This window comes from Rhinoderma darwinii, chromosome 5 (assembly GCF_050947455.1).
Source record: "Rhinoderma darwinii isolate aRhiDar2 chromosome 5, aRhiDar2.hap1, whole genome shotgun sequence".
NCBI lineage: Eukaryota > Metazoa > Chordata > Amphibia > Anura > Rhinodermatidae > Rhinoderma > Rhinoderma darwinii.
The window spans coordinates 292,928,427-292,955,355 of NC_134691.1; the positions used below are offsets into that span (position 1 = coordinate 292,928,427).

Below are 26,929 nucleotides of genomic sequence, written 5' to 3' on the forward strand. Positions count from 1 at the left end.
TTTTATGGGTAAATGAAAACCGAACCTAAATATCGCTCTTTCTCTACCCAGATGGCTACATTGCTGTACAATGATCTATAAAGGGAGGCATCAAACAAATTTGTCAAACTTCCCTTCAGACTCACCATAGTATTTACCAGGTATCAACCGGCATCCATGCCATATTCCCGACCTCCTCCCCACTATGTTTTATGACTTAATTTACATCTATGGAGGCTATGCCTAATAGTAGTAGAATTTTGGAGTTTGATGACTAGGATGATCTCCAGGGTCTCGAGTATGCCTTTCTCTAACCTTCCTTTGGTACTCATTTTAGAAGATAAAACTCCCAAGCTTAATAATCAAGCTCATAAATTAGACCAACATATTTCGATGATCGCAAGAACACTGTGCTGCCCAATGGAAATTATTTGTCCCATCTCTTTAAATAGTTAAACATAGAAATTCTTGTCTGATGTTCTACAAAAAATTACAACCAATATGAACACACTATGGAAGGGTTCCTTAAAACGTGGCAACCATGGATAGAATATCTTGGATCTCCTGTGGTGAAGCAACTCCCTACATCTTAATAAACCGTTAAACAAATTATATTTACTTCCATTTCCTGGAATGCAACTTTTTACTTAAATCTGGAGTCTTTTTTAAAAATTTTATTATTCTTTTTTTTTTTTTTTTCTCCTCCTGGTTAAGCCTTTTCTTTTCTCTCTTGGGTCATCCCTGTTCTGGGCTAGTTAAGAAAAGCACAATTATCTTGCCTTTCATGCCATAGTATGACATTTGTTGCAATGAATCAGTCGTACTCTTATTCAACAATTGTTCGGTTATATTTGAACACTGATTACGAGATGCCCCCTGCGTGGTGAAACTATGGACTGTAATGATGTCATTCTGTTCACGATCGATCAAAAAAATTCTGAAAAGGGAAACTTTAGTTAATTGGCTCGCCATGATTTAATCCCTATACTGCGTGTGTATGTGTGACTTATTTGGGTAGCTCAGATAGTAAGACCTGCTGGGGAAAAGAACCATGTGAATGCAACGTGTGTGTAGGAATAACTGGCAAATAAAAAAAATTCAATATATATATATAATTTTTATTCTTTTTTACTCAAATGGTTAGCATGATAATTCTCTAGAAATGACATGTAAACTGGCCATGTTTTATTGTTAATGGTTTTTAATAAATATTCTTTATGGAGTTTCTGTGTCTATTTTCTCCTAGATTTGAAGTGTTGGCATTCCTTCTGTTATGCTATAATTCTGCCTTAAACTTTATGCCAGCACCTTCACTCCGATCCCTGTGTCTTGTGTCCTCCAGGTAAGACTATTATTTAAAAAAATACTTGTCAATATAATCGGGTTAAATTTTATCTGAAAATGTTTGTATACATTATTACAGATACAGTAATTAATACACTTTTGTTACTGAAGTTGCAACCTTTTATTTGTTGGAGCAAACCAATTATTGATACGGGCAGATGTTTGATATATATATATATAATATATATTTTACTTTGAGGTTTTCTACTCTACAGTGCCTACGTTATACCCATGCTGTACACTTACGGCACTGTGCAGGAAGTTCTTCCCACCCGTGTACTGTATGTCCTGGTACAGGAACACATGAAAACAAGTTTAAAACAATAGCAACAACTAAAATACATTTTCAGTAATACAGAAAATATCTTCATATTGCACGGATTTAACATGTTTCCTAATAACCTTCTATAAAATATAAAGGCCACCAACTGTGAAGGCAATAAACCTTGACTTTATTTGTGTGCAAATCATATTCAAAACTGTATTGTGTAATAGCCTCCTGCTGATATAATAGAATTTCATTTGGTCTCTTGGCCCATTAAAAGTGAATTCTTGATGGGTCCTTTTTGCTTCTTTATGCTTTTGTATAAAAACTCGGTCAGTGACTATATTAGCCTATGTACGCATTGAGTTTCGACAAGTCTTTGCCGCGACCATAGTTGTGGGGATGCAATCAACATATTTGTATCTTAAACGGAACCGGTCAGTGGGTTTTGAGCTACTAAACCACCAGCATGCCATTATGCAGCTGGAGTTTAGTGTTCCAACCCAACCTGTGTAAAAATGGATCTATCAGGATTAGTTAGTAAAGTAAATTACAATTTACCGTAAGGAGCCCAGTTGCAAGGTTCCCTTTAAGATCTCAGAATTTGATTAATTTAGAAGATCTTCAACTGATCTTCGGTTGAACTTCACCCCCACCACCACCATGAAAAGAAAAATCACAATTACTCAGGTATAGGGCCCACATTTCAGGCGAAGTTAAAATCTATTCCTAAATGAGCCAACTTGTCATTAAGGCTCTGTGCACATCATGTTTTTGGCCTGCGTTTGACGTCTAAGCTGGGAAAAGTTTCCTACGTATACATTAAATGTAGGCTATGATGAATTGCTTAACAGTTGTAGAAAATATTCCACAGCACTCACTTGCTCAGATTCTTTCCACTTCAATTTTGAAAAAGAGATACAAATTCCATGTCCAGAAATCCCATCCAGACAGATGATGGACTTGAGGACAGCATCACATCCCAAGTATATCAATAAAGCTACGTATCGACTCCGCAGTAGCCTTTCTCAATGCTTGAGAAAGGCTACTGCGGAGTCGAAACGTAGCTTTATTGATATACTTGGGATGTGTTAATAAACGCAATTATATTTTTGCCATATTGATGCTGTCCAAGTTTTGAATTCCTTAAGTGTCATCTGTCACAATAGTTTAATGGTATATGTTAAACGTATACGTCACAGACTCTCATGACGTCTACGTTAAACAGATACCATTATAGTCTGAGTGACCGATGCGAATGTTAGGCATCCGCTTAATGCATACGTTTACCCATATACTATAATGGGTATTCGTTTAGGGTTTGTCATGAAAGGCTATTGAAAAGCCCATGATAAAAAAAGTATACTGTGCAGAATATTTTTTCAGGATCCAGCGAGGGCGAAAAGAATAGTCTAGTACACGATTTCATCCTCCAAGGTTTACTATCCCGACAGAAGCCAAAAGGACACTCCTTTTGGCCTTTGTTGGGCTAATGGAGCCCAATGAACACATTTAGCTTGTACATCAGGAGCTTTCCAGGCATACACGCGAAACGTAGGACCAATACTTGAAGTGCTTAGAGCCTTAGATGTTTGGTGGGTTTGATACTCTTAAGGGAAATTGCACTTTGGCATCTACTGTATCATGATCTGCAGCTATGGCTGTAGTGGTGAATAATACATTCATTCATAAACTTGTAAAATATAACTCTCATACATTAACGTCAGAAAGAGCCCGTCCTGTTTAATATGTGGGTTTTTTGACAGATGGAGCAGCGTTGGTATTCCCCATCCTTCAGTCCTTTTGTGTTCTTATCTCCGCTTGCATGATTACAGATTTCACTAGGATAATTTCCCTGTCCTTCCACTAAATAGGAAAAAATAGAAACCATGTGGCCCCTCCTTTCTATTGGACCATTAACAGCAAATTCTAGAACTGACACAAACGGCATGGCAGTACAATTACAAAGTAATGTGTCGTATGTATAAATAAACTGAGGAAACTGGGACCACCACTCACATAGCCTGATAATAACATCTTCTGAACTGAATGCAATGTATGACTGAATGCATAAATTCCCATACACACATCACCATCACACTGTGTGAATGTGGTCTTACAAAGTGATACTGAAATTACCTTTAAAAAGAAGCCAACGCGTAGATCTTTCATTAACCTTCGCTATTTACATCAACAGATATAAAATCTATCATGTGTGAAAAATATCTTCATTACATTTTTTACTATTTTTACAGACCTGTAATTCTTATTACCTCTCTTTAGACATTTGTACTGGCTTTTACATTTTTGCATAGTTAAAAATTTGTCTAGATTCTTTGTACAGATTTACGTTTATTTAGGTTAGTAGATCTTTATTGTATGCCATAAAAAAAATTAAGCTGCCAGTACAGAAAGAACTGTATATAATTGTCAATATATAACTATGTAAATAAATTAGGCAACCGAGAGTATAACATGGATATGTGTTCATTACGGTAGACCGAAAATAAGGGTAACATGCCTGGATAAAAGTCATTTTAGTGGGACGAGATAGGTGGTCAGAGTTGAGTGTTTAGGTGGAAGAGAAAGCGTCATAAGGACAGATAATTGTTAGGTGTTCCCGAAAAAGAGAGGCAAGGTTCCTAGATTTCCTTGGGCCCCGTTCACTAGCGTATTTTTGGCCTATGTTTTGCCGTACACGCCAGTAAAAGCTCCGGACATATACGTTAAATGTAAGTTTGACGGATGCCTAAGAGTGACATCAGTCACCCATAGACTATTATGGCAAGTGTTTAACGGATACATCATGAACTCTCATGATCTTTTAATGACGTATCCTTTAAGCCAGGGGTCTCAAGCACGCGGCCCGTGGGCCGCATGCGGCCCCTGGTGTGGTCATCTGCGGCCCGCGGGACACAGAGCCGCTAGTACAGACTCTGCTCCGGGACTCTGGAATTCCCATATGAACAGCGATGTCTGGGGCTTCCCCAGAGCGGAGTCCCGTGCAGAGAGCTAGTATAGGCTCTCCTCCGGGACTCTGTTCAATTCCCTGACATCGCTGTCCATATATGGACAGTGTGTCAGGGTCTTCCCCTTAGCGAAGTCCCGGGCAGAGCGCTAGTATCGGCTCTGCTCCGGGACTCTGTGGAATCTTCTGACATCGCTGTCTACATATGGACAGCGATGTCTGGGGCTTCCTCAGAGCTGGAGTCCTGGGCAGAGCGCTAGTATAGTCTCTGCTCTGGGACTCTTCGGAAGCCTCTGACATCGCTGTCCATACATCGTGATGTCAGGGGCTTCCCCAGAGCAGGAGTCCCAGTGATGTCAGGAGCACAGCTGGAGTCCCAGGAAGAGCCTGCTAGCGCTATGCCCGGGACTCCAGCTCTGGGGTTGCCCCTGACATCACTGTCCATATATGGACACTGATGTTAATGGCTTCCCCAGAGTTCCGGCGCAGAGCCTATACTAGTGCTCTGCTCCGGGACTCCGGCTCCGGGGTTGCCCCTGATATCTCATTCCGGTCCAGGAGGATCCCCTGACATCACGGTGTATGGACAGTGACGTCAGGGGCTCCAACAGTAGAGGAATCCCCAGCCAAAGTGTCGGAAACGCTCTGGCTGGGGATTCCACTCCTAGAGGGAGCCCCAATGGAGCGATCTACTTGGGGTGTGTGTGGCATTATCTGCAGGGGGCACTGTGGCAGCATCTGCAGGGGGCACTGTGGCAGCATCTGCGGAGGGCACTGTGGCAGCATCTGCGGAGGGCACTGTGGCAACATCTGCGGAGGGCACAGTGGCAGCATCTGCGGAGGGCACTGGCAGCATCTACGGAGGGCACTGTGGCATTATCTAGGGGTGTGTTGCATTATACACAGAGGGCACTGTGGCAGCATCCACAGAGGGCACTGTGGCAGCATCCACAGAGGGCACTGTGGCAGCATCCACAGAGGGCACTGTGGCACTATCTAAAAAGGGGCTGCCCAATCATGACGTGTGTCTGCCAAACACTGCATTTAGCGACACTTAAACTGGAAAGCTGGATTGTTGAAATAAGCACGTGGAGAAATATTTCACATTTTAAACCTAGCGGTATTATTATAGTAATGTAATGTAGTATTATTTTTATTATTATAGTAATATAGTGTTATAGTAGTTCAAATAACTAATTGATTAACAATAATTTTTGTATTGTATCAAATTTGAAAGTAATGCGGCCCGTCATCTTCCCATTTTTTCTATATGTGGCCCACTTACCCGGCTGAGTTTGAGACCCCTGCTTTAAGCGGATGCCATAACGGCCTATGGGTGACTTTTAACGGATACGTCATGAAAAGCTCATAATGTATACATTTAATGGATGACTGTGATGTATGCCATACACCGGCATACATCACCCATAGGGCTCCCATGTTGCAAGATCCCATTGGATGAAATAGCGTAGTCTACTATGCTTACCCATACCTCAAACGCGCTAAATGTAGAAAAAAAACTTTAAGGGGGCCTTGTGATCTAGAAAGAATTAGTTTTTTCTCTGCCAATAAAACTAGAAACCAGAGGGACATCTACCATATGTCGAGAGTTTCTCCCATTTCTGCACAGCTCTTTGAACATGTACCTGGGACATTGGAATAAATCCGGTTGAACCTGATGGGTTCTATAAAGGTCCATGTGTAATTAATTTTCACTTTTAAATTTTTTTTGTAAATTATTTATTTATGATTTTTTTTTTAAAAAGGAGAGGAAGGAAAGGAGTTGGAGAGAGAAAAAAGGGATGAGGTAGGGAATTATTAATCTTAGTAAACATAACCTAAAAATAAATTTTCTCTATTAAATAAAAACAGGTTGCCTCCTTTTGGATATCCCTTTTAGTTAGACGGGTCCCAGGTCAAAAAGCTAACACAGCTGCATTCTATGAGGAGACATGGCAATGCTGAATTCCCCTGCAGCGCCACCAGATGTGCAATGTATCATTACACAATTTCAATTGAAACCAATGGGCTGTGTGTGTAATGCAAGTGGACATGCTGGGTCCTCCGTAGTGAGAGATGCTCTTTGTAGCTAGTCTTTACTCTGTCTAATAGATGAGGATAGGAGACTCTTATGTTATTAGAATTCCCTAATAGGATATATAAAGATGTGTTTTTTACGCTGACAACCTCCTTAATTAATTTCAATGCAGGAAAATAAGAACAAAGTGGCGTTTTTTAATTGATGTATGATCGGTTTTGATCCTTTTCTCCCTTCGTAAGGAGGAGTAAATATCCAAGCACTGTACACCGCATGTTCTACTTAAAAAATAAAATGCATTTTGTTTATTTTTGAAGCTTTCTGCCCTTAAGCACTGGTTTACGTTGTAAATGCCATATAAGTGGAAATCATCGCTGCGGTTGAATGATTGCTGACTGGATTCTATTGATCACCTAACTAATTAAGTGCGGAGTCAGTCAATAGTCCTGGCAGAACTAGACTCTTCATCCCAATACATTTCAATCACTTCTGTACGCCATGTATTAATATAGTAGTTAATGGACAGAGCGGTGCTTGAAAACGGAAAAAAATACCCTGCACAGCTTAATTTTCTGTGCGACTGATCAAAGAAAAGGCTTATTCAGTGAATGGTTATACGTGCATGCAAATACAGGCATCAGTTTATATTTTTATTTTTATTTTTTATTTTTTTTGGGTGTTTTGGAGAACGTTTGTGCCAATAGCATGGATAAACTGCAAGTTTGCGGACAGTGCTGTCTGCATGCTGTGCCAGTATACCGATACATTCCGACTTTCTGTAACATAAACCATACCTTGTAACGGAATAGTCATAATTTTACTGACCTAATGTGTTCCTGTTCATGGACAATATAGCAATTTAGTGTTTTTGCAGCTTGTATTTTCCGTTTTTGAAGGTCTCTTACGTTGTATAATCAATGACCGCATCCGTTATAAGTTGGAAGCTGAAGCAATCCTCCGAGAATAGATAAAACTGCACGAGTTACAGAAGTCCAGCACTATAAAAGCTGCTGCAATTTACTGAAAATCTGCTAGTATAGAAACCTCATAAACCCCTGCTGGCCCTGTCAACTGAAAGCAGCCAACTGAAGGGCTACCAAGGAGAATGCACGCTGCTGCTAATGATGCCGGGCGGGCATAGACTCATAATACAGTTTCTTTAAAGGTATATTCGTTTCAACAAATAAAACAAATTCATTGTATAATAAAATTTATGCTATGAGCAGGTAATGAAAATGAACTGTTGTACTTTGTTTACATACTTTAAGGGGTTATTCAGGATTAATGTACACGTAAATTAATGGCCTATCCTTAGGATAGGTCATCAATATTAGATCAGTGGCGGTCTGACTCTCAGGACCCCTGGCGATTAGCTGTTTTAAGGGCCGCGATGCTCTGCTTGTACGAGCTCTTCACCCTCTTCAATGTTTCATTTCTGTTACTTACGCGGCGGCGGCGGTGCAAGGTATTGCAGCGTTGTTCTAGTTTGTGTCTAGATTGTGCCCAGATTGATGCACGTCTAGTTGTGTTACAATGTTGGTATTCGACAAATTTCCCGGTTTGAAACCTCGAGAAGCTGGTTCAGTTTCATACATTGAATCCGCTCAGAGGGACTTGATCATCTCTATACTAGAATGGTACATTTTGTGTTTTTGTTTTTTCTCCAGCTCTAAAATGCATAAAGTGAATACTGCCATTTACTGGTAGCTTATGCAAACACTATGATTACAGGGAACAGAGGAATGAATGGCTACATATTTTACTTACCTTGTCACCTAATTTCCATATGCTCATTTGTTACTGATCTCGTTTTGCAGGCTCTGTGTATGTGGATATCCTCGGCAACATGCAAGGAAATATATAGGTGTCAAGAACAGAATACCAGTGTCGTCCGAGTTTATGGTGCAGCTTCTGACTGGCGTTTACTACTCGTTGTAAGATTACGCTTATATGCTATCGTTCTGTTTCCATGGATGTTATGTGCAATTGCTGTGCCTATTTGGCCCCTTATAGTGGAATCGGCACTTTTTAGTATAATAATATATATTTTATTATTATATATCTTTGTTCATGTGGCCCCTTACATTTGCTGTTTGGATATTTATTATTTGATGTAACTGTATGAGGAGATTTCTTATTTTTGTCATTTTTGCTTTCTTTTTTTTTTTTACAAAGTTTAACATTGTAATTGGTTAATAAAGTTGGGCACACATACAGAGGACAAGGACATCTCATTTAAATCTTTGTTAAATAACTAACCAAATATCATAACTCAATATTTCAGCATAGATAAAATGTTATCACAATTATGTTTAAAGCCAAATTCTGAATTGTAATCCCCAAGTGTGGTGTTCACCCCTGGCTATGTAGCGGCTATCCTTGCCATCAACTGTAGCATAAGAACATGGTTGTCAGACGTCATCCTACTTTCCATGTAAAGGAAAGTAGGATGTTGCAAGTCCGCCCCAGTGAAAACTGACCAGCAAGCAAATACACATTAGTAGCGTTATAAAACTGTACAATAGCAACGCAATATATATCATATGATGGGGTCTTGACAATTTAATATTTTAATGTTAAAAACAAATAAAACCTGAATTATAAAATAAAAAAATCCTATTATACCCCCATATATTTTCTGAAGGTAGACGCTTGGCACATTGTGAAACTGCCACCCAGCGGTTTAAAATCATGGACGCCTTCATGCAATTTTGTATGAAAGCGTAAAGTTTTGTAAAAAAAAAAAAAAAAGCATGCAAATTCATGTTTGTGGTTAAAAATCTGACCCAAGCAGAGCCTAAGATTCACAGCACCACCTAAAAATAAAAGTCCAGGATGTGCAGAGTGCATACGTGCCATATGTACCTACGTCTACATCCTGACATCAATAGAAAAGAACAAAAATTTCTGCGGTCCAGATACCGGTAAACATCTGAGTCACAAAGGCAACAAATGTCCTGATTTAGATGTTTTACCTCATATTTTCACCCCTGTAGTAGGAAAATTGAGAACCCTCTAAATGACACCGAGCATAGGTCCTCTTTCATTGGTAAGAGGGGCAAAAACATTAGGAAAAGTGCCTGTATCCTCCCACTGGGGTCGCTAGAAGGTTATACCAGGCACATCCATTTTTTTTTCCCCTTCTGGCCACTCGCAAAACAAAAACGGCATGCTTTTCGAGCGATTACCGCCTCTGAACGATCATTGAAATCAATGGGAGGCAGAAGAAAAATGCACCGCTTGTTTGGAGCGTGTTATTTTATTTTATTTTTTTGCCGCTTTTTTTAACCACAGTGTTTGTATTCGATTAAACTAGCTCGGGCACAAAAAAAAAGTCAAACCGACCCTGGCAATTCAAAATCTACATGCAAAACACTCTGTGTGAACTAGGCCTTAGAACGCACTGAAGAATTCCATATACAAGCAAACTCCTCAAATTGAATTGTTTTCTTGTTTGTCTTATTAGAAGACATGGTATTTCAATAACATGGTTTTGTCACCGGAGAAGCTACTTTGCACGTTCTGTACACTGTAATCCGTCCCTGAGGTGAGAGATAAAGATGGAAGATGCAAATATTGTGAAAACAAGACCATTAATGGAGTAGAGTATAATCTCATTCTTTGGCATTGGCCTTCCATTGTCTTTCTTACAGTATTAAACCTATGAGAACGATAATTTTGTGGCTTGTGTATAAAAGTGAGGTCTGTGGAGAATTTCAGCGTTGCAAAGTTATTTATACAAACTTGTGCGCCAGTTTTCACTCACTTTGTGGTTCATGGATTATGTTCCGGTCAGGGGGTATAATATGTTCTGGCAAAAGAAGTAGCGCACATGTGACTTATGGGTGTCTGCTACTAGAGATGAGCAAATCTGTGGAAATGTTTCAGCAATAGCTACATTTCCTAATACAGAGCGGTGTTTCCCACATTTAAGACAATGGAGGCCTCTATTGTTTTATACAACAAAAATAAAAACAGCTTTGTAATCGGAAATATGCCCGTTGGAAAAGGTGAAGTGATGGTTCAAAGCTTCGCTCCTCTCTATCTGTTACATTCATAAACTGATACACGTATTCCAGGTCAGGACGATAGTACATGCGTACCAGAGCCCAATTGCACCAGTTTTGTAAATATGGCTATTCTCTCATGAACTGCTTCTATATTAAGGTCGCTTTTTAATAGTGCAGACTAACTCCTGGTGTGCTAAATTATTCCGCAACAGATTGCCGTTTATATGCAGATTTGATCTGATTGCTGTAAGGGCATGAAAGTAAAGAGCTCAGAGAGAAGGTATTGAAACCATGGCAACCAGTATGCCCAGGTACCCAACGTCATAGACGGTAGCATTTGAGCCAGTAAGAAAATAAATGCGTTTTTCTGTGCTACACCCACCTGTCTACTTTGTTTTTTTTTTTAATGGTTGCTGATCACCAAGGCCAGATGCAAGGGGCGAAGAATTTATCATGTTCAGTGTAAATTGTGCTTTACCGTTAACTCTTTGATGTAATCGAGTTTTTCTTAGTATTTCTTTGAATGACATAAGGCATACATTTTGTATAGTCTGATATTCAGCCTCCTTAATGCTAAAGCATATTTCCAAAGATGTGAATGAAAACCTTTCAGGGTATTAATCTCCGTGCATACAATAAAACTGCCGCATGTGAAAAGTCCCATAACTCACCTTTTATTCCATGTAGTTCTGTTTAAGACTACCAGTTATATTGAATTCTATTGCGACCCAAGCAAGAGGGGAATCTGGGTAAATGTGTGCTAAACCTGTATTTCTGTCAATTCACTTGGTGCAAGTGATGGCACAGTAACTACAAATGACAAATGTCTTCCAGTATTCTTTGTCATTAACATATTCTTGTCCCTTATAGCTACAATGGTGAATGGGATGCAGCACGAAGAGCACTGGATGATGTTCTATACAGGGCACAGTTGGAATTATTCCCAGAACCTCTGCTGGTAAGTGTAGCAATCCAGGGATTATTGCTTTTCTAGGAACACATTATGGCACCAAAGTCTCCACGTACACCACATGCCAGATATTCACATATATAATTTGCGATCATAAAATTTGAGCTTTGCTTCACTTCCCATTTCAGGTTGCCAATGCAATAAAGGCTTCATTACCCCAAGGCGCTGTTAAGGGAACTAAGGAAGGCGCTAAATGTATCCAAGTTGAAATTGCCCCAACGTCATCAAGAATATCTAGAAATGCTGTGACCAGTTTGTCTATACGAGGCCATCGGTGGAAGAGGAATGGTGAGACTATATTTGTATCTCATTTTTAAATTCACTGTTTCAGGAGGGGTTCGCACATGTTCTGATAGATCAACTAGAACATTTTCTTCATAGTGTCATCAAGATAGCTTTACTTAAGAGAATACAATTGTCTGACATATAATACATTATCCTTTCTTATGACAATATGGGATAATTTCCAATTTAAAGGCAACCTGTTAGGGTTTTACCACCCTAAATCGCCACCATGTCTTTTCACAGTTGCTAAACATGCTCTTGTACCTTATTTTCAAGTGCAGTAAAATCCGTTTTTAAAGTTTTGCTTGCTTTATGTTAATTACCAGCAAAGAGTAATCTGGATGTTGACTATATCGGGAAGACTCAGGCAGTCCGGTCTCCAACTCCGCCCCTTCAGGATTGATTGTTATCCAACCCTTCGGCTGTAAATGTCAATGAAGCCTGAAAGTGCAGGCTTAGAGATCAGACTGCCTGGCTGGTGGCAGTTTACGTAAAAAAAACAAAAAACACCTGATAGGTTCCCTTATAATCCGTCAGGAACATTAGCTGGGAGCCGTTCTAGAGAGTCCACTGTGTGAAACTCACTGCATGTCCTATATTGGTGTGTTTTCACGGACCTACGTGCCCATTGATGTCTATGGCTGCATGAAAACCATGCACAGCACACCAATGCACATCCATGTGCTGTGCATGATTCACGCGAGTGCGTGAAAAACAATTGCCACTCGTAAAGCACAGATGCAATAACGCAACGCACATGGACTAGATTTACGCACATTTTTACGCGTGGAAATCTATCGCGCTCGTGTGAATGCAGCCTTATACATTGCACAGACATAACAGGTCCTTTACTCAAGTGGTCAGTTGGCAAAATAATTGCAAGATTATATCTAAATCAGTGTGGGGTGTGAAGAAAGACTTCAGTTCAAAGTATAGAATTTCTTTAATGACCTAGTTGACTTAAATTAATGTAGAAAAAAAAAAATTTAACTTCTAGACACGGCAGATGCTTCTAATTAATTGACGAGCAAAGACCTGCACATTAAGTTCTGAAAAAAGGTGACCGTACATGATGCGGCCGAGTCGTGGTAGTTGCCACATGGCTAAAAAAACACACTGTAAAACTCCATGCGGTTTTAAAGTAAATTGCCACGGTTTTCAGGCGCGCGAGTTGTGCAGGTGAAGCACATTGAAACCAGGTGTTTCATCTGTGAACGCCACACTGCAACTACCACGGCTTGACCGCATCATGTACGGGCACCCTTAGGACATCTTTACATTAATTTTTGTTGCAAAACCATGCTGTTTTTGGGTGTGTTCACATATGGTCAAATCACTTTTTTTTCCTGCAATCTTAGCCGCTAAACCATAGCAATAGGTGGACACACCCTAATAGCCTTAATTTCCAAATGCAGCCAACAGGTTTATAAATATAGAGTATTTTTACTTTTACAAACATTTGACAATTGCGATCAAGTTTCTACTTTAGAATAAAAAAAATAAAGCGTGTTTTAATTATTTACTTGTAGGATGTACTCTCCATTCATTTTATTATGGGGCAGTAGAGGAGGAGATTTGAATTATTGCACTCCTTTGATAGTAAATATATGATAGAAAATATCTTCTCTTACCCAAATAGAATTGCATGCTGTTTGTTCCTGTAGAGACAACCTAATAGTTAATAAATTCCTGTGATCGCTGCAGCATTGGCACTGAATCAAGCAAGCAGTATGAAGGGAGGTGTATCAAGTGTAATTTGAGCTACTGGGCTGAATCTCCACTGTATCTGTAAGGCTCTATTCACATCACATTTGTGAATAGTAGACTACACTATTACATACAACCGAATCACGTGGGAAAAAACATATGCCATGTGGTATACGATTTTTTTTTTAACATGGAAACCTATGGGTATGTATGGTATCCGTCACAGGCATCAGTTTAGCGTATACGTTAAAAGGATGCCATAATCGCCTATGGGTGATGGATGCCTGTGACGGATGCCATCATAAAAAGCTCATAATGTATACGTTAAAACGGATGGCAAAAAGTCTTAGTCTGTCACAGTCTACGTTTTAACGTATAAGTTGGGAGCTTTTCCCGGGGTATACACTAAACATTTGTTAATGGGTCCTAACATAGCAGACCGTGATAACAACTCCCAGTTAATGAGGAGATAGGTGAGGTCCGCAGTACAAAAGGTTGAGCTTTGACAGGAGTTGCTTTACATAGGTGTGCTGTACGTGAGGATCGAAGAGCACTATGAGGTTATTTTTCACTGGAGGTGCTCTTTAACCCCCACCCATTCCCGAAACTCACGCACAAACTCACAATTTCCGTATGTATTTCAGAGCAGAGAACTATTATATTGAAATATTACTTTTTATGATCACAGTACGCTAAATAAGCCTTAATTTACCTAGCATTAGTGCACTTAGGAGTGTACAATTGTGTTGAGACCGAAAAGAGCAGCACTTAACCTTCACATAACAGCATAATAAGGGTTGTTAAAATTGATCTGTTTCCATACCCTTCCTGAGGTGGTAGCAGATACACTAACAGAGTTATAATTCACCAATATGTTATTTCATTTAGGAAAAAATGATATCTGCTGTTTGGAAACCAAATCCCTGCATGAAATGGCTTATTGTCTAGATCGTGCCAGAGGAAGTGGAAGTTCTACTTTCCGTCTATGATCCGTGGTGATACGGACCGCAATATTCTCTCTCTTAATGCTCCAAAAATGTTAAACGTTAAAAACCTAAAAGTTCTGCAAGTACAAATATTTTTTCCCATGTCGAGTTTCCTGCAGGATGTAACTAGCAGGTATGCTTTAGAAAATTCTATAATTCTTAAAATAAATCAGACTTCGAAAATACGACTGATTTGGGAATACAGTTACGGTCTTGGAGAAAGCTCTACCTCCCTAATATTTATTATGGCAACAGGCCTGTTAGAAAACCGTGTTATCCCATAGAGAAACAGCAGCATCTTGTATTGGGGTGCCCTTTTCTTTAACCACTGTACCACCAATGGCATTGTACTGTTGGAAAGTATGGAGGGCAAACACTTGGGGTGTAGTGGAATTTGTGCTCGGTTACGATACTGGTCAAGATGCATTGGCATCCTGGCAGCTATTCGTTCAAAGTCGGTGGATCTGTCACATGGGAACGGGTCGTTCAAAGCAGACAATTCCCTTAAACTCTTCTACTTTTACCTCATAATTGAGGTTCCCGATGCCCCTTAAAAATGTACTTGCACATATCCTTTTTAGAATGGTAACTTGCTGCAAGTACTTCCTTTTTTCAGCTTCAGACGTAGGCCGCATTGTTTTTTTTGTTATCAGATGGTGCTATTCATTTTGATATCAATAATGCCTGTTAAGAGTCTGTGACTGGCACCTTGTTTCATTGCCTGCCCTGTGCCATCATGATGACGTATATTAAACTTCAGTGATGGATTATTACCCATGAATCGATTTACACTCTACATCTGTACCCAAGAACACTTAAAGCGACACCCCCCCCCCCCCCCAAACTTGGTTAAAAATAAAAATTGCATTATACATGACAGATGTATAGTAAACCTTCCTGGTGCCCTGCTTTTGAAAAATGTGTTCATCCATTTCGGTGCCCCCTTCCATGTGTATGCACAGCGTGCTGCCCCCTGCCCTCGGATGGACCAGCTGCACTGTGTCCATCTTTGTCTACATCTTCCCTTGCAGGTCCCGTTAAAGGGGTTCTGGCGGAAGAGCTGCATAACAACGGACAGGTGCTTGTTCTTGATGTCCCTGGCACGGTCTTCCTCCTCTCTCCTGTGGGCTGGGTCTTCTAATGCTCTCCTCTGTGCTGCTGTGCTCTCTCTTGTTATGCAGCTGGACACAGCGATGCTGGTCCATCTGAAGGCAGGGGGGCACACTGTGCATAGTATAGTCTGCGACTGTGTCAACCTTTTTAAATACATGGAAAGGGGGCACTAGAACGGTGGCAGCATCTTTCTAAAAGAGGGCACCTGTACTGTTTACTATGCATTTGCCATGTATAGTGACATTTTTACCTTCGACCCGAGGGTCACTTTTTAATATAAAAAAAATAAAATATGTATGTATGTGAAATATCTGGCAATTTGTCCATAACATTACACCAATTGTCCCTAAATACTAAGCATCCAAAAATGGAATCCAAACGAAGGCCGACACTACATAAACATGATCACCCCAACAATGATCGGTTGTCCCATTGATCCAACAGCATCACAAGATCAGCAAAATTAACTGTTGTCGTTTTGGATCATCATGTACGGGGACATAGGAATTGCTAATGTGGCCTCCTTTAAATGAGTCTTAAACACACTGTAGCTGAATAAATCCCCAGATGAAGTCACAGTGGAGAGTTACATAGTAAATGCTCAGAGCTGAGATGAGCTTAAAGAGGCTCTGTCACCAGATTCTGCAACCCCTATCTGCTATTGCAGCAGATAGGCGCTGCAATGTAGATTACAGTAACGTTTTTATTTTTAAAAAACGAGCATTTTTGGCAAAGTTATGACTATTTTTGTAGTTATGCAAATGAGGCTTGCAAAAGTCCAAGTGGGCGTGTTTAAATGTAAAAGTCCAAGTGGGCGTGTATTATGTGCGTACATCGGGGTGTTTTTAATACTTTTACTAGCTGGGCGCTCTGAAGAGAAGTATCATCCACTTCTCTTCAGAACGCCCAGCTTCTGACAGTGCAGATCTGTGACGTCACTCACAGGTCCTGCATCGTGTCGGCCACATCGGCACCAGAGGCTACAGTTGATTCTGCAGCAGCATCAGCGTTTGCAGGTAAGATCGACTTACCTGCAAACGCTGATGCTGCTGCAGAATCAACTGTAGCCGATGTGGCCGACACGATGCAGGACCTGTGAGTGACGTCACAGATCTGCACTGCCAGAAGCTGGGCGTTCTGAAGAGAAGTGGATGATACTTCTCTTCAGAGCGCTCAGCTAGTAAAAGTATTAAAAACGCCCGATGTACGCACATAATACACGCCCACTTGGACTTTTACTTTTAAACACACCCACTTGGACTTTTGCAAGCCTCATTTGCATAACTACAAAAATGGTCATAACTTGGCCAAAAATGCTTGTTTTTTAAAAATAAAAACGTTACTGTAATCTCCATTGCAGCGCCTATCTGCTGCAATAGCAGATAGGGGTTGCAAAATCTGGTGACAGAGCCTCTTTAATAAAAGATAACCGTTTTCAAAGCACAGCCTTGGTTTGTGTTGAAAAGATTAGCGAGCGATTGCAATCTATATAAACATTACGAGATCAAGACTTATTATTCACCCTTTTCCGCTGCAGCCATTATTTGGATTTTCACTTTAGTTTTTTCCTCCCCACCTTCCAAAAGCCATATTTTTTTTTTATTTTGCCATCAATATTGCCATATGGGGTATGTTTTTTGCAGGACGAGTTGCACGTTTTCACAGCACCATTTATTGTACAATATAATGTAGAGGGAAACTGGGAAAAAAAATATTTATGGTATAGGAAAAATACAGCGATTTTTATCAATCTTTTGGGGGGTTTCGTTTTTACGTGCCATTAAAAACGGCATGTTAACTTTATTCTGCGTGTCAATACGATTACGGTGATACCAAATTTGATATAGTTTTCTTTTTTTATGTTTTAGAAAAGGAAAAAAACTGATTGTTAAAAATATAATTTGAGTTTTGTCGCCACTTTCTGAGAGGCATTATTTTTATGTCGATTGAGCGGTATGAGGGCTTATTTTTTGCGGGGCGAGGTGTAGTTTCTATTGGTACCATATTGAGGTACATCAGACTTTTTGATCATCTCCCACAAAAAATGGAATAAAAAGTGAAGTGACCAAAAAACAGCGATTCTGGCGGTTTTTATTTTTTACGGCGTTCACCGTGCGGACTAAATAATGATATGTTGTAATAGTTCAGACTTTTAAGGACGCGTAAATACCGGTTATGTTTAATTTTTTTTTACAATGTGCCTGAGAGAAAATGGGAAAACTCTTCAATTTTTTAAATTTATTTAAAAAAAACTTTATTTTACTGTTTTTTACTTGTCCCCCTAGGGGACTTGAACCAGCGATTGTTGGATTGCTTGCATGATATACTGCACTAATGTATTACAGTATATTGTATACTGACACTCTCCTATAAAGCCCTGCCGGAGGCTTCATAGGTGTACAAAGATGGCAGAACTGGTGGCCTTAATCAGGCCCTCAGGCTGCCATGCCAACCACCAGCACCCCGCAATAATAATAATTTGTGAAGGTAAACTCAATGTTAAAGTTTTCTGATCAAATTCTAAAACATTTATCTATAAAATGTAATATAAAAAAAAATTATTGGAAAAAAAACTTCTTGGTAAAATGGATACACAGAAAAGTGTAGAAAGAATTGGATATATCCAGTTATGAAGGATTTGCACTGCACGAATTGTTGGCAATAATGTATAAACTTGGTGCAGTTTGTTGGTTGTGTACATAACTGGATTAGACATTCTAGGGCTCATTCATGGCATTTTCCACAGCCAACACCAATGTGTATGGTTGGCTATTTTTGGCTTCAATCAGATTGTAATATCTAGAAATGATGTGTCAGGCTTTTTTCACACTACAATCAAGCTTCCATTGACCAATATGGCTCCGTGACCAATAAGATGGATCTGTCACGATTTATTATGATCTGTCCTTGCCCTCCCCCTCCTCCAGTGACTGAGGCGATCAGGTTTTATTTTTAATGGATAGAATAGTGCAGCATACTACGCAATTCAGGCCGCCTATGAGCAACGGAAACCTGATTGCAGAGAACTATCGGAAGTGTGAACAGAGTCTCCATCAACTGGACTTCAAGCTTCTGGCTGACACAACCACCTTAGTGTTCCTCCTATTTAACCAAATCCAACCAATTGGTAATCATTGGGAGACTCTAATGTATGATTTCACTCTTGTGAAATGAATAGCATTATCTTCTGACCATATTTTCCTCTTGGAAAAGGGTGAACAGACACTTGTGTTCAATACCAGGCTTCAGTACGTCCCGAGGTTTATATTGATCGTCATGGAAAGACGACAAGCTGGATTTTGTCTAAGTTGGTTGCCTACATGCATGGCCCATGTATCCTGTTGCTTGGGTAGTTTTATGTTTTGTTTTAATGTTTGTTATTTTGGTCGACGTTATCAGCAAAGGCGGAATATAATATGGTTTAAATGACAAAATTAATTTGTTTTCAATCAGATTTAAATGAAAATCTCAACATTTATTTATCCAGGGGCCTTCATGTCTTCATTCATGTAAACTTCTAACCACAACTAATGTATAGTAAGGCTATGTTCACACTGGAGGTTATCTCCTACTCCTGATATTTTTGCTTCTGCATCAGTTTTGTCATTAGTTTTTAAAGATCCATTGTGAAAAATTCTAATCCGATATCTGTGGTCGTCCATTTAACTAAAGTAGTTGTCATCTGTCGTATCTGTTTTGTTTTCATTAATTTTCCTATTGACTTCAGTGTAAAGTAGGTTTAAATAACTGATATATATTTTATTTTTTTTGCAACGTACAGGAAAATGACTGCTGTGTTTAAAGGTCTTATTACACGGCCCGATATGGGCCATAAAAACGAGCGCCGATCCACAAAACCGCTCGTTGATTGGCGCTCGTTTGCGCATTTAACATGGAGCAATAATTGGTTATGTATGAGGACTAGCGATCGTTCATCCCCTTACATTTCCATCATGTCGGCAGACGTCTCCCTGTTTACACAGGAAGATGTGCTGCGGACAACGATAATAATAATAATTATTGCCGTTAAACGTGTAGATGAGCAGATGATCGAGAATTTGCTTGTTCATCAGCTGATCGTTGCCCTGTTTATACAGGGCAATGATCGGGAACGAGCCTTCACATGAACGCTTGTTTGCCCTATCATTGGCCAGTGTAAAAGGGCCTTAACTGTTTACCTTTAAACAAAAAGTCTGTCGTGACAACTAATTAAAAATAATTAAGTGGCAGATATAATCCCATTAAAATCAGTGGGATCTGTCTGGTTTTTTTTTTTAGGGAGGGGGTCACAAAAATCAAATGGAAATGGATCAAAAACTGACAGATGTGGACAAAGCCTAGACCAATATTTTCTCATTTCTCATGTAACTTTTGTGTTAAACATTACATTTCCATGTATTTGTTTCCCCAGAAAAGCCATTCTCATTTCAACCACCATTTTCTTCTTCTTTTTTTTTGTTTTTTACCTTTTTTCTCATTTAGAACAAAATGACACAAATAATGACTCCTCAGATTCGGGAAACCTTTTGGTTCCTGAGATTAGTGTCACAAATGTGTCCGGAGACCGAATCGGGAATGGGGAGAGAGTGAAATCACTAACAGAAAATGATGCTCAGCATATTCAGGCAATGCAGGATATCTGTTCAGAAGCTAGAGCTGAGGGCAAACCAGAGATCAGAAGGCAAAAATCTGTAAGGAGATTGATGGAGGATGGAATGACCTCACCTGGCAGAGTGCAGTGTTAATTCACTTGGTAGATGGGCGTCAAGGTACCTGCAAGTGAAAGGGTCACAATGCATGGGTGCACACACCCTAAAGTGTTTAGAAATGAGCGAAGTCCAGCATGCTTGTCTTGCATATTACTATACACTGTACACAATGCTCAGTCTTGCTTGAATTCCACCTAGCCGCCTATTTCAGGTGGTTACTTGGAAGAATAACATAGAATGCATGAGGGCATATATCACTTCAGCATACTATTATACAATGGAATATATGCTTATGGAAGGGTTTCTGCTGTGCTCTTGGAGTAGTAGTATATCAATGAAATTGGCAAGTGACTTCATGCATTTTACGACCTTTCCATTTGTTACCTTTTAAATTATCGAAGAATTAGTTTGCGGTTTGCTTTGACTTGGGTTATAGCGCAATCTACTTGCATGTTTAACAACTGAACTTTCTTCACAATCAACTCACGCATGTTTCTTTGAATCTTTAATGCTTTTTTTTGTATATCTGCACAATAGAATTCTTTGTACTTTGATCACTAGGTAAGTATTTCATGACACTGCTCCCAATGATTTGGCTTTGGATGGCACTTTAGCATTAGCGTCTTCTGTTCTCCTGCGTCTAAAACGGTAATATTAACTCTCTTTTCTTCCTCCAGACTCTGCAGATTTAACACTACAAGATGAGCTGACTGAAATAGCTGAGGTGGATGAAGGTTTTTGTTCAAGGGCTGCCTCTAGCTCCAGCCAGTCTGCGCTGTCTCACAGTAGTAGTGGAAGTTTCAGCAGGCCACCATTGGGGAAGGCCCAAAGAAGATCTCTTGGAGCTCGGGCTGGGATAAAAGAAAGGGATTCTGGGGGAGATTCTTGCCGTGAGCATCTCAGCAGGAAGCAGAACCTACGGGCTATGAGTGAAAACCTGGAGCTGGTGTCTCTGAAGAGACTGACCTTGACAACTAGTCAGTCCCTCCCCAAGCCTGGTAGTCACAGTCTTGCACGAACTGCAACCTCTGTATTCAGTAAATCCTTTGAGCAAATGAGTGCGGAGGCAGCTTTACATAATGCTGTGGGTGTAAACAAAGTTGGCACAGGCTCCTGTGTGGAAAAAAATCGGTTTAGCGCGTGTAGCCTTCAGGAGGAAAACCTGACGTACATTACTGAGAGGACTGAGCTTGCAGTGCCTGGTAAACCCCAACCAAATCGTAATCAGCGGTCCCCAAGTATCTGCATAACCCTGTCAACCGACTAGACCTGGCAGCGATGTTTCCGGTGGAATATGAATGGGGATCTGATTCTGTTGTCCCTATGTTTTCTAAAATGAATGGCGAAACTTTTGATGTTTCATTGACTTGTATACTGTAACTTGCCAAAGTTTTTACATTTTACCTAACAGCATTAAACCGTTTCTATACATAGGATGGGTATCCAGCCATAGATTTTTAATATTGTACTATTGACTTGAAAGTGCACCTTTTCAGCAGCGTGATGTTTAGTTGGTAATGTTTTGGGGAGTTGAACAAAGATTCTATAAAATCAGCTTATTAGCTAGCTAGGGGCTATAGAAACAGAAACCGTGACTATGGAAGTGAAAAAATTGCGTTCTCTAGAGTATATAGTTGATCTAGCACTTTACTGTGGATTTTATTGTCCTTAAGTGGCCTACACTAAAGTACATACCACAGAAACTACCTGAAAATGCCAGCAGATGGCAGCGTAATGTACCACGTGCTAGTGTTTTCAATTCTGATGCTGGTTTGATAGGAAATAGAAAATTCATAAAGTTTTGAAATTTTTTTTTTTCTTCTTGTGACTATATCCAGTCATTTTTTTACAGTTCCTTTAGGTGTTTTTTAAACAATTTTTTAATATTTTGGAAATTCCTGAATATATTATAATTAAACCTTTTTTTTATTATTATTGCCAGTCGGAAAAAAAAAAATACTTCTCTAAGCCATGATAAATTGTTGATTTAACATGGAGTTTGGTGCTTGAACATGAATTTAAGATTAGGGAAAGATTACATCCATCATTGTATTCCTCATTGACTCAAGCAACACAAAGGTTTTTCAAATCCATATTCTCAGCAGATCACAATTCACATCCTAAAGATTAAATATCATGAAGTCAGCCACACACTGCCAAATTGAAACTGAAGTGATTTTAATGGAAAATGTTCATACCTATACCAATTGGTTGTAGGGGAAGGTATGGGGAGACTGAACGAAGAAGGTAGTTATCATGTAAGTGTACCGTGGTAATGTGAATGCTGCAATATTTTAGGTGGGTATTGAGATAGTGGTCTTAAGTGTTTAAGAATATTGTAATTTTTTTTCATTGTTCAGTTTACAATTGCTGTGATATAAGATTGAGAATACCTATGCAAGTGTGAATCCTTGTAATTTTACCTAAGATATTTTCACACCGTCATCGTGATAAAATTATATTGAAGTACAACTGTCCCTTTTTTGTCTTGCATCCATGGGAGGGGGGTGAGTTCCACGACATAATATTAGAGTAAAATTCTGATAATCCAGCACCCTTGCGATTATTGGAAATGCCGTGCTATTTAAAGTACTCATAATCACCCACTAATACAGGAGTAAAAACACGTACACATTGCAGACCTGTATGTGTATATATACTTCTCAGCAGGTGTGTGTGTGTGTGTGTGTGTGTGTGTGTGTATATATACAATCAGTGTATGCCCCACGCCAGGATTTGCATTAAAATAAGTGTCCCACTTAATCTAAGAGAAAACCACCAGCAACTTGTAACCTGTGAAACTCTCCTAAAACGTTTACTTTTCTACCGGGGTGGGGTGGGGGGTGTCTATGGGAGTTATGAAAAGAAAAGTGGACACAACCTGCTGTTTCCACATCTCCTATAAACCTGTGGTTGCACACTTCTGCAAAAAAAGCGACTGCCTCCCCCTTCTTGGTGCAGTGGGGGTCCCAGCAGTCAGATGTCTAACAACTTGACCCAATATCATGCAAAGTCCGGTTTTGGCTGTATACGTTTTTAGAATGATTGGGTGCAAAAGACTAATCATCAAAAGTGCACAAAGAACCGTTTCCCCCCAAAATGGATACGATTCTGCTTTGACTTTATGTAGATGCCAGTGAAGTTGAAGCAATTTCTAATTAAGACTATTTTTGAGGTTATGGTAGAACCGGGTGAATTTATGTCTATGTAGATAAACTTTTTGATTAAAATGAAATCCAGGGATGAGTTTTATAATTCTATTGCTGGGTAAACAAACAAACAAACAAGTGCTCTACCCTACAACTGAATCAATGTGTGCGATCTAAATATGTCCACAGCCTAAAAATCACAATTTGTCCTGTAACCCTATATTATTCATGATTTTAGTAGACTATTAACTATCTGCATAATATACCAGCACCACAAAAACACAATCTTCTCCAAATGTTTATTTAGCCAAGAGAAATCTTAAGGCCTGATTTACACGAGCGTGTGCGTTTTGCACACGCAAAAAAACGCAGCGTTTTGCATGCGCAAAAGGCACTTGACAGCTCCGTGTGTCATCAGTGTATGATGCGCGGCTGCGTGATTTTCGCGCAGCCGCCATCCTAGAGATGAGGCTAGTCGACATCAGTCACTGTCCAGGGTGCTGAAAGAGTTAATTGATCGGCAGTAACTCTTTCAGCACCCTCGACAGTGCATTCCGATCACCATATCGAAAAAAAGAGGTTCGTACTTACCGAGAACTTCCCGGCCGTTGCCTTGGTGACGCGTCCTTGGTGACGCGCCTCTCTTGACATCTGGCCCCACCTCCCTGGATGACGCGGCAGTCCATGTGACCGCTGCAGCCTGTGCTTGGCTTGTAATTGGCTGCAGCTGTCACTTGGACTGAATTGTCATCCCGGGAGGTCAGACTGGAGGAAGAAGCCGGGAGTTACCGGTAAGTCAGAACTTTTTTTTTTTTTTTACACGTTCACGTATATTGGGATCGGAAGTCACTGTCCAGGGTGCTGAACCAGTTTAACTCTTTCAGCACCCTGCACAGTGACTGTCTCCTGCCGGGTTCGGTCAAAACGAGTTCGGCCGAACCCGGTAAAGTTCGGTTCGCTCATCTCTAAGACACTCCGTTCGGATGTTTGTAAACAGAAAAGCACGTGGTGCTTTTCTGTTTACATTCAGTTTAACAGCTCTTCGTGCGACCTTCGTGGTTTTCACGCACCCATTGACTTCAATGGGTGCGTGATGCGCGAAAAACGCACGATTATAGAACATGTCGTGAGTTTTACGCAACGCACTCGCGCTGCGCAAAATTGACGCATTGTCTGCACTGCCCCATAGAGTAATATAGGTGCGTACGACACGCATGAAAAGCACGCGCGTATATTACGCTCGTGTAAATGAGGCCTAAAGGTGTTGTCCAGGTTTGTAGAAAAGCTCTACTCTTTTTGCAGAAGCAGCGACATGTCTGACCATGGGCTCCATCTGTTTTTTCAGCTCATCCCCATTTGAGTGAATGGCGCTAAACTGTAATAGCCCATGGTCAGATCTACTGTTGTTTTATTTGGAGGGGGGGGGCTTAATTTTTTTTCCCAATTCTGGTCAATCCCTTTATAAAATATGATTGATCTTGAATTACAAAGCAGGTGCTCTCGTTTAAATTGGTTCTCTGGGCAAAAGATGAAAATTCAGCTATTGCCCAGAGTTAAGGTACCCATATCAGCCCCAAAGTCTCACATAAGTAATCTTTGCAGGTCGGGTGATATAAGGCAGGCTGCTCAGGTCTTGGGCAGTTGTTTTCTTGACCACCCAGGAACCTGTATAGCAGCAAAATCTGCTTGTGTTTGCGCAGTGCGTTATTTCCTGTACAGGTTCCTGGGCTGCCTTTCGGAAAACACCTGTGCATCCCTCGATCAGCAGGGTCTATTTAAGACTTTAGGACTGGGATGGGCATCTCCACTCCGGGCAATAGCTATATTTTCAGCTTTTGTCAGGAGTATCATTTAAACCATTAGAAGTAATTCTAATCTGATATCCAGTCGACACATATGAATCAACAGGTTATCTTCAAAGGGAGATTCATGATGCTTGGTCAGAAGGTCCCTTTCCCAGGACTCAATTCTACCCTAAGCAAATTAACTTATGCTCCATATACACCAGACAACGAATGGTCAAATTGTCAACCTTCCCAAGTTATGGGACAACAAAAATCTGACCAACGCTGACGGAGTGCTTTGTAAATGGCAAGACTCTTGGGAAAGAGAACCTCATCATTATACATTTTCAAATGGGAATAACAACATTTATACCAGAATTCCCCTTTAAGCTTAAGTTGCATATACGGATGAACTATCTATTACACTTTGCTGTTCAACTCAAGGAGTTATACTCTGGATCTATCACACTGGTCATTAATATAGGCACAGATTGCTGAATGCTGGGATATATGGTTGCAGGTCTTAAAAAATGTATGATCTGCAACTACCAGACTAGAATATCTAATACGAGGCCAATAAATCCAGACATGATGATCAATTACTTGTTTTTTATTCAGTGTATGTTGTGTTCTCATTTAATGTTTTATTACTTTGATATTTGTGTCGTTTTGTAATGAAATATGGATGTGCCATTCAATTGGTATTTGCTAATGCTCATCTCTTTTTGATTGAGACTTATAAACATGTTGTTTCCTTGTCTTTAATGTAGAAATTACGCTTTGTCTTCTGTATGTCAAGTTCTTGCGTTGTTTTAATAGGATAGTATTAGCGGTGTATACTTTTGTGTTTTTGTGTTTTTTTTTGTTTTTTTTTTACACCCTAGTAATGTATTTAGTATTGCATATTTGTTCTCATGTTGAAATAAATCCTTGTGAAATTTAGTTTTTTGTGTTTTTTCACTTTTGCAAAAATATTTAGACCGGTGATCACATTAAAAATGTAAGGAATGTGAACTATTGTAGTCCTTAATAGAGTAACAGAACGTTGGCAACACATTTTAAGTGCGCAGCATCGAGCAGCTGTCATGACAAGACATCATGGGGACATAAGTTACATACAACTAATTATAATACAACGTAAATGTAAAGTTCGAGGATATATATTTTTCTATGATTTTATTGAGTATTTTTGTGCAAAAAGCGGTTTAAAACATTCCAAGACTCAGAGAGAGAGCCTGTAAGTCCTACTTACCCCACCCACATAAGCTGTCAATCACTCAGTGTGGGTGAGAAAAGCAGGACTCACAGGCTCTCTGCTTTCCAGTATTTAAATGGCTTTTTAAGACCAAATCAAATAATAGAATACTATAGATCCCTGAGCTCGTCCCCTCCCCCTCTATCCTATACAGATCTGCTCCTGTGTCAAAACTGATTCTGAAAAGTTGACTGCACATAGCAATTTGTGTTTAAGGCCCCATGCACACAACTGCAGTTTTCATTCGTAATTACGGATCAATTGCGGACCCATTCATTTCTATTGGTCACTGACACGTTTCAGTATGTTTACGGATGTGTCCCCGTGCCATTGAAATGATCCGCAAAATATATAACGTCATCATTTT

At 39.9% G+C, this 26,929-nt stretch overlaps 1 protein-coding gene across 3 annotated transcripts in view; it reads left to right on the plus strand.

Moving 5' to 3' along the window:
• Positions 1-26,203, plus strand: part of HYCC1 (hyccin PI4KA lipid kinase complex subunit 1) — a 93,876-nt gene extending 67,673 nt beyond the window's left edge. Inside the window, exons 7-12 of one of the 3 annotated variants that reach the window (XM_075827295.1) lie at positions 1,226-1,321; positions 8,412-8,528; positions 11,475-11,562; positions 11,703-11,862; positions 20,148-20,356; positions 21,052-21,150. In XM_075827295.1, the coding sequence (XP_075683410.1) occupies positions 1,226-1,321; positions 8,412-8,528; positions 11,475-11,562; positions 11,703-11,862; positions 20,148-20,356; positions 21,052-21,066 (685 nt within the window). In that variant the 3' untranslated portion in view covers positions 21,067-21,150. Of the gene's footprint in view, positions 1-1,225; positions 1,322-8,411; positions 8,529-11,474; positions 11,563-11,702; positions 11,863-20,147; positions 20,599-21,051 lie in introns of those variants that run through there. The other 2 variants (XM_075827294.1, XM_075827293.1) reach the window with 2 other exon arrangements.
• The last annotated feature ends 726 nt before the right edge of the window (positions 26,204-26,929 follow it).